This window comes from Anabrus simplex, chromosome X (genome assembly GCF_040414725.1).
Source record: "Anabrus simplex isolate iqAnaSimp1 chromosome X, ASM4041472v1, whole genome shotgun sequence".
Taxonomy (NCBI): domain Eukaryota; kingdom Metazoa; phylum Arthropoda; class Insecta; order Orthoptera; family Tettigoniidae; genus Anabrus; species Anabrus simplex.
The window spans coordinates 191,529,987-191,543,254 of NC_090279.1; the positions used below are offsets into that span (position 1 = coordinate 191,529,987).

The following is a 13,268-nucleotide window of genomic DNA, read 5'->3' on the forward strand; positions in this document are numbered from 1 at the left end:
ACACGGAGGATCTTTATTCTTTCAAGTTTCATCATACTTCACAGTCATAAGATATAATTTTTTATGGTGATCGGTATTGATACACAATTGCAATTTAAAATACAGAAGATGATCAACTTATTCCATACACTTTTATTATTGAAGTAATAATAGGAACAATTTTCATCCTTTCACCTTAGAATTTTGATCACTTTATGTCAGCATCAATATGAAACAACATACAAAGTTTCAAGTTTCTAACAACAGTCTTTGAGTTATTAAAAAAATTTAACAAAATTTTTAAAACTTTTTGATGTATTTATAAAATGCTCCTCAGGCCAAACGGCTCAACAGAGCTGAAAATTTTATCTCACTTTAAAAATACTAATATAAAAGAAGTGATGTGTGGGTTCTAGACAAATTTTACTTACACTAACAGAAAAAAATCACATAGGCATAACTCGATTTTTACATTTTAGGATGATCATGACGAGGAGAAAAAAAAAGCTAACTGCTCCTGGACTACTGCATATATTGTAAAATTTGCATATCAGTTTGTTGCTCTGTTGTATCTGAAACTACCCTACGAGTTTCAAGCACATTCACTGAAAATTGTGGCATGAGGAGTATTTTGAACCTTGAAAAGTGCTGAAAAAATTCTGAGAAAAATGAAATTGAAAAAATTGGGATGAACAATAGTCCAGTACCTGAATCTAGTTGACTTAAAACTCCCCAGCACAATATATTAGAACCTCTGCTTCCTTCTTCCAGGTCTCACTACCAGTTTTGAGCGCTTTAGTTTCCTTCGGGCTGTTTTGAACCCTTGTCGCCCAGACTCTCCACTGATCAAGTCTACGCCTGTCACTCATTACACTAATTTTCTGCCCTGAGCTGCTAAATTAACACCCCTGACACTAGGTTTAAGTGTCCCACTTGCTTCACAACCCATGTTGAATTCGGCAATTGCTGATGTTTCACCAGTCTCCAGTCTTTACTTTGACAAAAACACTTTCTTTGGGCCTGAATTGCACTATGTAATGATACAATGGCATTCTGTGTTTTACCTACTGTGCAGCGCTCTGAAACCCCATTCGAAGCAAGTCTTTGATACACAGGTATTATTTCACATACTACCTGTGGAGATAGTATATTCTTCATGTTGCTACCATCATGTTTTGGTGAATTTACGAAAAACAAAACTAGTACTTATGAGAATAGCGACAATGTGAGGCAATGCCAACTTGTGCAGGGCCATTTAAATGGCCATTAAGGGTTTTAAATAAAACAAAGCGCAAAAAGAAAGTACAAGGTACGAACATAGTAAAAATGTTAACAAAAAAACAAAAAAAAAAAAAAAAAAAAAAGTGTTTTTGCATCATTTTCACCAAATTTCACCGATGCTTAAAAATGACAAACACATGACAAATTATATACAATAAAACAAGTATTGAAACCTAGTCTTAAAAATGAATGAAACTTGTGGCATTAAAATGTTGTGGTGTCTTCTTGTGAAGGACAATACTTAATTGAATTTCGTCCAGTTAAGATTACATGCAGGTGACGTGTCTTGAGGTGCTTAATTATATTAAAGGTGTAAACAATGTGATTTATCTTCAGCTTGGGAACATCTTCATGTTCGGACAATAAGTAATACTGTATAGTCCAAAAAAGTTGCTTTTGTCTTTAACATGGATCTGAATAGACAAATAAGACGTCCCCTTGAAGTACATTCTAAAAGATGTTATCGACGTTGTAACAGAAGTTTAGCGTTTGGGTAAGATTATGTAGACGATGTGTTTGTCATAACAGACGGGAGCATTAATAATGCAACTGCTACCCTTTCAAATTTAAATGCACTCAACCCCCATAACAAATTTACAGCACTGAATCCCTTAGAGCTCTTAACTTTCTAGATCTGACTATCACAATTTAAAATAAAACTATTTATAAATTAAAATACTTCACTGCTGAAAAGTTGCAAAAGATAATAGAAGAGCAAATAACCAAAACAACAAGATTTTACTCCTTAGCAATTTAACATTACACTTTACAGATCTTCAAGTAAAGGAAAGGAAACAAGCGACAAATCACAAAGATAGGAATATGACATGGAACAAATAAAATATACACAATGATAGGTCAGTGTGGAAAGATAAAGTAATAATAATAATAATAATAATAATAATAACAACAACAACAACAACAACAACAACAACAACAACAACAACAATAATAATAATAATAATAATAATAATAATAATAATAATAATAATAATAATATGGCCTCAGCTACCATGTGCAAGCATAACCATCTGCCTGCCTGCTCGTCAATGTCGACGTTCTGGTTTACTCTAGGCCTGTGCTCCGGACATTTTAGCTTCTAAATTGATGTTTTGGCTGATTTTGGCTCTATCCTGTGGCTGTGCGCAGAAACACAGGCATCCAACCAATCCCAAGCTGCCATTGATACTGATTTATACTGAATGAGCGCTATCTCGAAACCTAGGTGCCAACTATATTCTGTACATTTACCACGTTTTTAAGGTATCTCGCTCGGTGTGTACGGTATTTGGTAACAGTTAGTGACTTTTTGCATTTTGTTCAGTAATTTGTGTTTTTCATATTGTTATTTCTAGTCTTTATCTCTCTACTATAGCATAATTTACAGTTTAGCAGAGCATAATTTTAGCACAATAGTCTAGTTATAGTTCAGTGCAGAACGGAAGCAAAGGATACTATGTACAAGATGTATTACGTACCCATAACAACTTACGGAGCAGAAACTTGGACAATGACAAAGAAGGATGAGAGTCGAATACAGGCAGCCGAAATGAAGTTCTTGACGAGCATGATACAGAAGAGTAGAAGAGACAAAATTAGGAATGAGAAAATCCGGGAAGAAACTGGAGTGGAAAAAACGAATGATAGAATAGAGAAGAGCTGATTAAGATGGTTTGGGCACATAAAGCGGATGAGCGACGAAAGAATGCCAAAAAAGGTGATGGAAATGCAAATCCAAGGAAGGGGAGGCCATGGACAACCACGATTGAGATGGAAGGACACAATCCAACACAGTATTATAAAAAGAAACTTGGACTGGGACACAGTGTTGGAGGAGGAGTGGTGGAAAGACCGAAGAAAGTGGAGAGGAACCATATTTGCCCCTACTTGGCTACAGCTGGATAAAGGGAAATGATGATGATGATGATGATGATGAGTTCAGTGCAGCTGTAGTTTTATTTACATCCGTGTGTTGTTTAGTGTATCTAGTTCATCTGTGTATACCATGTCTCAGTTTAGTTCGGGAAAGACAAGCGACAAGAAAGTGACTCTGAGATCAGTGGAGTGCTCCCTTTGTAAGCCATAACTTTGTTCCTGTGCCATCCCCTTAGGCGTGAGTAATTTGTTATTTCCTTAATCACTTTTAGTCTTAATAATTTATTCTCGTTTTAGTGCTGGATCTTGTTAGTAAGTAGATTTTTTTTGTGAATTTATTTTCACTCTGGATTCATTAGCTTTTCTGAGCAGAGTATTACATTTCACGCGGGCTGTGTGCCGTGGTCACACTGCATCCGTTGTTCTTGCAGCAGTAGAGTGCTGACAACACAGGTTAGGCGATGCACATGGGTTTTGCAAAACTGTCAAGTTAGAAGTAAAGCTGTGCAGAGCATACTAGATGGCAGAGTAAACTGAACACCAAATGTGTCACCGGAGATCTTCTACAATCTGCCAGCGTAGTGTTGAACAAACCTGCTATCTTGGGAATGGGAGCGGACAGTCTATTACTGATCCACAGATGGAGCAACAGAAAGAAAACGCAAAAGGACAATTCCCACATCTTCAAACATACTAGGTCTCTCCTTATCAATCCTAGTTCTGCATACATTTCTTCTCAGTCCTCAACAACCTTGTTTCTCCTACCCAGACTCATCACAAAGGTGGGCATCCCCTATGGACGAGGGCGGTAGAATAACATCCACGGTAGCGCCTGCCTGTCATAAGAGGCGACTAAAACCGGCCCAAATGTCTCTTAACTTGGGAGTGTGGGTTGGCGCCCACAGTGCCCTCAGCTGAGACATGGCATTGCTTCCACTTGTGCCAGGCTCCTCACTTTCATCTCTCCTATCCAACCTCCCTTGGTCAACTCTTGTTTTTTTTTTTTTTCTGAGCCCGACGATATTAGGCATCGAGGCCTAAGTAGCCTTTCATTTCCACGCCCTTTGTGGCCCTTGCCTTTCTTTGGCCAAAACCTTCATTTATTGAAGTGTCGGATCTTCCTCCATTTTTCCTCTCTGATTAGTGTTATATAGAGGACGGTTGCCTGGTTGCACTTCATAGATCTTCAGTTTTCATGCAGGAAGTATAGGATCAGAAGAAACCTGGCTAAAGACAAGAAAAGGGGAAGAGACAAAAAGATACCATTAAGATTGTTGAAAGTTTTTGCTCACGGAGGGATGGGAAATGGCTAGGATTGGAAACGTAGTGCCATAATTAAGGTATAGCCTCAGGATTTGACAGATGTGAAAATAGGAAATTCAGTCATCTTCGTACAGGCCATGAAGGCCCTTGGAAAGGTGGGAGGTATAGGCTTCCACTACCCATAATCTCAGTACTTATGGGGTAAAGTGGTTAGCTCTACACCTGGCCGCCTTTGACCCCAGGAATTAACCTTGTTATCATTTTTGGTGCAGGCTGACAATATGCATTTCTAAAAATGGAAATCTTGTTTCTTACATTTTCGACTTCCCGACGGAGAATCAAACCCATGTCCTTTACGGACTGACCAAATGCTGTGCAGATCCTTGATAATAATTATCTGAAGATCAGTAAGGCTACTGGGTAACACAACCATATTATCAGCAAAGTGAATATTATTAATGACATTGCCATTGATCGTGGTGCAAACATTAGTTGAGGTCATACAATTATTTTATACCAGAAGCAAAATCATAACATACTGACTTCAAAAGATTGCTTAAAAGTTTTGGACTGAACACTCCAATATGACCACTAGTATACTGCAAATCAATCCTACCGTTTCAGAAAGCGGATGACGCAGAGGTTTCGTAGACTCCTCGCTGGAAAACACCAGCGTATCAATGTGGTGTACTAGTGAACTCATTAACGATTTCAGAAGGTCCAGACGAGGCAAACGCTGGTCCAGAGCACGGAAGAAGCATTCTTTAGCACCCGCTGTATTGGAACAAAACAAACAATACTAAGCTCTACAAATATAATGCTAGTCCAACAAAAATGTAAAACTTCCTTTGAATACACACAATGTTTTGTTTAAAAACATTAAAGACAACATGTTCATTATTTTCAAATATTCTTTTAGTCTTTTCTTCTCAATGGCTGAGTCTAGGGAGCCAATATAGTGGAGTAGTTCTTGTGCATGGTTTTGCTATGCAAGTAAATGGGAAGCGGCTGGTAGGACAAAAACGAGGCAAATCTGCACAGAGATCTTAAGATTAGAAGCCCCATCCTAGCCAGGCACGTGATCTTGTCAAGTGGCAATAGAAAGCCAGAAGAACAGATCCCACCAAGCATGAATGACCGCCTCTATAGCGTAACGGTTAGCGCTATTAGCTGCCGTTCTCGGGGACCCGGGTTCGATTCTTGGTACCGCCTGAAATTTAAGAATGACAGGCGGGCTGGCATGTGGTTTAAAATGGTACATGCAGCTCACCTCCATTGGGGGTGTGCCTGAAAAGAGCAGGATGAGGACACGAGTTTACCTTTTTACCAACATGAATGACAAATGCTGAGGAACAAGACAGACTGGATTACGAGAGAAGTATTTCTACTATTAAGAAAAAAGATATATTATCCTGCTTGAAAAACTGTCTCAGATGGCTCACGTTTCAAACCTTACCAAACAAACGGATTTCAGTCTCTCAACGTGCTAAAATACACATTTCCAGAGAAACTAAGATGAACAATGGTCATACACAGACGCTGGAGTGAGCTCGCATGTGACTGATAATCTGCAATCGGAGGTACTTCGACCACGTATCACCATCGTTTACTCACTTATCTTTGGAGTGTGTAACGTATTTACCACACCTTCAGCATCCTTCATAAAATATTGAACTCTTCATAACCTACCTACCTGAGAAATTCACTCAATTACCTCTCCTCGCATCATGACAGAAATACCTGAGCATGTAACACCAACCTTATTGCAAAAAAATTTCAGAAAATTTGTAAAATTAATTCACAAAAATTTTAGGTTATATATATTATCAAAACATTAGGTGTATACAAGTCTTCGAAGGGAAATGTCTAATATTATAAGAAAGAATGCTTTCCCAAAGCTTACACGCGACAAACATCAAACTGACTGGTCTGTAATTTTCAGCTTTATATTTATCACCCTTTCTTTTATACACAGGGGCTACTATAGCAACTCTCCATTCTTTTGATATAGCTCCTTCATGCAAACAGTAATCAAATAAGTCCTTCAGATATGGTGCTATATCTCAATCCATTGTCTTTATTATATCCCAAGGAATCTTATCAATTCCACCTGCCTTGTAGTTTTCAACTTTTGTATCTTATTGTAAATGCCTTTTGTTATCATAGGTAAATTTCAATACTTCATTATTTTTAGTCAGCTCCTCCATCTGGGCATTATTCTTGTAACCAACTATCTTTACATACTGCTGACAATTTGCTAGTAAGTGCCTTCAATTTCTCCTTACTTACAAAACAATTTCCAATTATCGTATTTACGCGAATAATACCCGCACATTTTAAAAAAAAATTGGGGTGCGGGTTTTATTTGCGTCAATGTTGGCATTTTTTTTTCAAAATCAGCCTTCCTAAATTTAGGGTGGGGTATTATTCGCGTAAATACCCGTCGTATTTACGCGAATAATACCCGCACATTTTTTTAAAAATCTGAGGCATGAAATTGGGATGCGGTTTTTTTGCGTCAAAGTTGGCATTTCTTTTTTTTCAAAATAAGCCTACCTACGGTTAGGGTGCGGGGATTATTCGGTGGCGGAGATTATTCGTGTAAATACGGTATTTCTTTCCAACCTGCACCTCCTTCTTAGTCTCTTTACTTCTCCGTTACAGTTTAGCAGGTCTTTACCATTCCCATACCTGTTTTCACATTCCTCAAAAATGGCTTTAAACCCATCCCACAGACTGTTTACATTTTATTTACTGTTTTCCACTGATCATAATTACTTTTTAGAAACTCCCTTAACAGCCATGGTACCGCCTAATAGTCGTACTTTTACAACCTTCCTTTCTATCGTATTTATTTTTAACGACGACAAAAACAGATTTGTGATCAGTAATACAATCTCTTACTTCAGTTTCTCCATAGAGCTCATCTGGTTTTAGCAGTACCATGTCTGGAATATTCTTCCCTCTAGTTGGCTCCATCATTTTCTGATTCAGCTGCCCCTCCCAGATTAACTTATTTGTCAGTTGTTGATCACGCTTCCTGTTATTCGCATTTCCTTCACAACTGAGCTTCGGTAAATTGTGATCTCCCGCTACAATCACTACAATGGATGTAAATGGGATGAAAAGTCAAGTTGTAAATTTCACTAAGAGGCAAAGTCCTCTCAAGTTTTAATTATTGTATTGGTAGGGTGATAGTTCCTCATGGGGAATATTGTAAGTACCTAGTGTTAATATAAGGAATGATCTTCATTGGGGTAATCATATCAACGAGGCTGTTAAGAAAAGTTACAGATCTCTTCATATGGCTATGAGGGTATTTAGGGGTTGTAGTAAAGATGTAAAGGAGCCTGCCTGGTGGCCATAATCGTTAAGGCGCTGAAGTCTAAACGGACTGACACCGAGGTTAGCCGGTTCGAATCCCGTTGGTCGAAAAAAATTTCACTATCAGAATGTTGGCTGGCAGGGTAGGGGAGGTATACAATTTCTAATCACTAGATTGCGTGCCAAAAGCCTGGATTAAATTCCAAACCTCTCTGTTGTGCTCATATGGAGTGAGGTCATATGACGCTGTTGATGGTGATTCGTCCGTCGGATGGAGGCGTTAAGCCTTGAGCAGCCCTCTTGGTGCTATTCGACAGGAGCACGCTATGTGACGGCACCGGGTTTCACCCGCTCCCTACTAACATATATCACGTCATTCATTTCATCTCATTAACTCCTCTAATGAGGTTGACATCATGAAGGGCATCCGGTTATAAAAACCCGCCACGACAGATTCATCTCACCTCAAACCCGACCCCGTAGAGAAACGGGACAAGGGTTGGACAAACAAACAAACAGTAAAGATGTAAAGGACAGGGAATGTTAGTCTTGCTAAGACCGCAGTTAAGAGTATGGTTGTAGTGTATGGGACCCTCACCAGGACCACTTGATATGAAAATTGGAAAAAATTCAAAGGAAAGCAGCACAATTTGTTCTGGGTGATATCTGACAAAGGAGCAGTGTTACAAAAATGTTGCAAACTTTGAGCTGGGAAGACTTGGGAGTAGAGAAACGAGATACTCGACCATGCGGTATGTCATAATTTATAACTTTCATTTCTGTGTTGAAGTTTGACCTATGTAATACGTATAAATGATACAGATTATATAACATGTTGAATAGTCGAACATCCCTCGACTGATTCCTATCGCACCATGTGGTATGTTTCGAGCTGACAGTGGAGAGTAGACCTGGAATGACTTAAGTAGGTTCACACAAAGAAGATCGATGTACAACTCAATCAGGCAATGCGCATAATCTCGGGTTGCATTCGGAGCACGAACACACTATGGCTTCCTGTTCTCAGCAATATTGCACCTCCAGCCCTAAGACGATCAGAAGCTCTCCTAAAGGTTTGGAAGAACATTCAGCAGAACACCCAACTACCCATCCATCAAGATATTATGCACACTGAACATCAACGACTGAAATCAAGGAAACCACCCTGGCGTACAGCAATGGATCTTGAAAGAACCTCTTTTCATGTTAACAGTTCATGGAAAGCCCAGTGAGATCAGTCTTCGGTAGTGAACAAACATCTGGTTGAGAATCCTTCTAAACGAGTACAAGGATTTGATCTTCCAAGACGACAGTGGAGAATCATCAATCGGATAAGAACTGGACAAGGCAGATGTGGTTATCTGTTGTGCAAATGGGGTTGGACTAGGTCTGCAGATTGTGATTCTGGTGCATCTTCTCAGTCAATCCACCACATCGTTGCTGACTGCTCAATTCGAGCTTTCAAAGGAACGCTGATGGACATTCACCGCACATCGGATGAAGCAGTTGATTGGGTCAAAATGCTAGACCTAGAGTTATAGTATTGTATGGACTTGTGACTACGCACATTTACCCTGAACTATATACATGTGTGTACATAGATTCATCATACGATAAATAATAATAATAAGCTTGAGGGGAGCTTTCAAAAGTAGGAAAAATCATAATATGGAGATAAAGTTGGAATTCAAGAGGACAAATTGGGGCAAATATTCATTTATAGGATGAGGAGTAAGGGATTGGAATAAATGTTCAAGGGAAATGTTCAATAAATTTCCAAGATCTTAGAAAACGTTTAAGAAAAACCTAGGTAAACAATTAATAGGAAATCTGCCACCTGAGTGACATCCCTAACTGCAGATCATTTATGACCGACTGATTACATTCCTTTCCGTATCATTTCCCACATAGCTGATTATCTTATCAAATAATTCCGAATCAGTGTCAGCTCCAGCCTTTCCAGGACTGTACCCTTGCAGAACCATGAACTTGCCTGTTAATATTGTAGCTAAACGAGACTTTCTCTCGGGTGGTCATGTTATTTATCGGGAGTGCCACTGAAGAGGTTAAATATTTTCCAGCGTGAAAATATTTGCTTCTTGTATGCAGAATTTTAAAATACAATTTACGCGTGCATAGAATATATACAAAATTGAGAGGTCATACCTGCCAACTTTTAGAAATCAAAAATAGGAAGACATTTCATTTCTTGGATTTGACCACGTATATTGCACCACTGTCTAAGTAAAAAAAAAAAAAGACTAGATAAAAGGCATACATATCTACAGTTACAGTGCGAATTGACCATTAAATTTAAAATCTTAAAGTAAGAAAACATAAAAATGTAATGAACACGGAAGAAGATGCATAAGAGTTTCCTTTATTGACTGTGAAATGAAAGGAAATTCAATTTTATAGGTTTTGTGGCTGTAATGTGAAGAAAAAAATACCAGAAACTCTCACCGAGACAACTCTCTGAAATACATTCAAGTCATTAAAATTATGAACTAAGAATGAAGACAAATACACTGAAATACGCAAAACTACTGCATACAAAACAGATCAACAAGTCTCGTACATTATTAACATACGACTTCGACAGGGGGAAAACCACAGAACTGCAAGAAAAAAAACATGGACTACAACTCCAACGAAACTACGCAGAGAAACGATGTTAACAGTGTGCGAACCACACAATAACAAAGTAAGAACAAACTCATTACTTAGTCCAGTATCTCAATTAATGGAGCGGCCAGCACATGCTAGCCTCTCCCACTTGTAGGACTATTTCTGTCCCAAATACCCAGGTGTAAAGCAAATACAGTAGAGACAATACGCGGCACTTCCGGATTTAGCCTTGTTAAAATGGGAGACAAGTCGCAAGTGGCGCTCTTAGTGGCTTGACCTGAAAATTCGCGCTAAATTCAAATATCAATGGAAATGTATATATGGAGATGGATAAATAAATAATGTCTAGAAAGAAAGTGTTACTAAGATATTAACTTCAAAGTTGCTAAAGCAATTCTGGATAAATGAATGAAGAATTATTTAACAGGTTATTATTTAAAGACTGAAATTAGACATATAATCAAGATAAGAAATGGACTGCTGTGAAAAGGCTTGATCTTTCATTTATGCATTACTTTTTTAGCTTTAGAATTCCTGCCTGAACATTCACGGCTAGATTTTCTTTTTTCTCATTTAAATGCATTGTATCATCATATTAAAACACTTGTCAACAAAAATATCGGCACATTCCTTACGCACATGATTCAATGAATTTACATTTAAGAGCTGGACAATTTTCATTTTAATTTGAAACCTACTAACAGAAAGAAAATCTATAAATTTAGCCTCAAAAACATTCAAACTTTCCCTATAAGCAATACTTGCCATAATGCCATTACATTAGGGTAAAGCAAATTTGCATCATCATATTGTTTCAACAAAATATGTTCATTTCTTCAATCACCCATATTTTCTTCAGTGCTTGACAACGCATTACGGCATTCCAAATGGGGTAACTTGGAACACAACCAGCCACACTCATATGCATATGTATTTTCCTGCATTAAATCAAACCCACAGATCACACCTACAACAACACATCGGTATTGAAGGTTAACTGCTGCACTATGCAATAAAATATGCGTATTATATTTTAAGCCAGTTAAAATATGCGTCAAGCAGGTCAGATGATTATGAAGTACTATAAAAGTCTCTTTGTCACTGGAAGAATATATATGCAACCACAATATTAGTTACATTTTCTTGTCACGAGGGAAACAGAAGAAAGACCGTGCATTCTTCTCTACTTCATAGTTACTGCAGCCTAACACAGCACATACCTTTCCCCTCATGTTGAGAGGAGATATCAAGGAATGACACACGCTACTATTTAATTATGTCAACTCACCTAAAACGCATAAATAACACCAAAAACTTCACACACAAATACACGTGCTCTTATGACAGATTCAGTAGTTCTCAGGTCAATCTGCTAGAGAGAGCTCTAATAGCTGTCCCTCGATATCTCGCTGAGTGTCACGTATTTTCTCTCCTGTATTTGTGTACAGCACACCCGCTGCTGTACTGGGCAGGAAACACGATACACTCACCAAATAAAGCATCAAATAAATACGACTGAAAATTACACTACCACATAAGAATTTATTCCAGGGGAAGAATACTGGTCCTACTAGAGGTTGTATTGGTCAAAAATACGAAGTAAAAAATAAATCGGTAAATCGGAAGAAGAGTTTAAAAACAGAACGTTTACGGGTAAATCGGAAGGGTTGGCAGGTATAAGAGGTGTATCGAGCAGGTGTCAACTCCACCTTGCTGTACAGATGTGAAACCTGGACTCTATATATATCACTATACTGCTATGTAAACAAGCTACCACATGTAACAGAAAACTCAGCAACACATGGCTACAAAGTTGTTAGCCATTTTGGTGGCATCTTCAACAAACAGAAGGAGCTGCAAAACAAAAATTTTATAAATTGTTGACCCAAAGATTGTTTTTAGAGACATTATCAGAAAGAAGAAGAGATACTTATTTTATTTATTTTAAAATATTTTATTTAGATGGCAATTCTTGTATTTTAGTTATAAATTATTTAGAGTACATTTGTTACTAGGTTTTGAATCAGATCCACAAATTATTTGGTGGAATGTTTAGTCGCTGATGAATGATTAGGATTCTCAAAACATGTACGACATTTTAATTAATACTAGTGGCCTGTCGCAGCAATAGCTCCGAACAAAGGCTAAGAATGAAAGTGATGATAAAGGATGCATGAGAAAAGTAAAAGAATTAATATACTGAATTTCGGAAGAAAATTTATTAATTTTCGTTATAACTATACATATCGAATTTTCGAACCTTGGTAATTGCACTATCATAATCGTACATTTAATAAACGAAACTGACCTTTCTGTCATTGTAACGGGTAAACCAAAAGTTTTGTGAATTGTTGTACCATTTGGTAATAAAAAAGCTGCAATTCCTGTCCATGCAGCAGCAATTGCAATCTCAGCTCTGCTTCTAATCATATATACTAAACTTCAATAAACAAATGTTTTCCTGCAGCATCCTTGAGATCTTAAAACAATACCGTATTTGCTCGCATATAACTGGCCACCACGTATATCTCACACAACATTTTTAACATTTGAAATTGCAGGGGAAAAATTACCCGCACATAACTCGCATTAATTTCTGACGTTGTCATAAAGACATGCGGTACATACACAAAATTAAGTTTGGGTATTCCGTGGACATGCCTACATTAAACTACATTAAATATCAGGAATGTACCAATTGCTATTATGGTACGTTGTATGTGACAGTATAAAAAGAAGCTGAATTTCTTTCTTCCTGCAGAATGGTTGAGGCTAGCTGTTTGTAACAAAAATACCTAACTCGCAAACCCCCACTCCAAGGCCGCATTCCTAGCCATCCCTCTCACTCTTCCGTCTTTATCAATATACTTATCGCTACTTGTCCGGCAGAGCTAATCACGTGAACTGGGAGTGTTTCC

The 13,268-nt window shown here is 37.9% G+C and overlaps 1 protein-coding gene across 1 annotated transcript in view; it reads right to left on the reverse strand.

Moving 5' to 3' along the window:
* Mybbp1A (MYB binding protein 1a) overlaps positions 1–13,268 on the reverse strand; it is a 114,114-nt gene that overhangs the window by 58,016 nt on the left and 42,830 nt on the right. Inside the window, exon 9 of the mRNA XM_067159573.2 lies at positions 5,015–5,172. Within this exon, the coding sequence (XP_067015674.2) occupies positions 5,015–5,172 (158 nt within the window). The remainder of the gene's footprint in view (positions 1–5,014; positions 5,173–13,268) is intronic.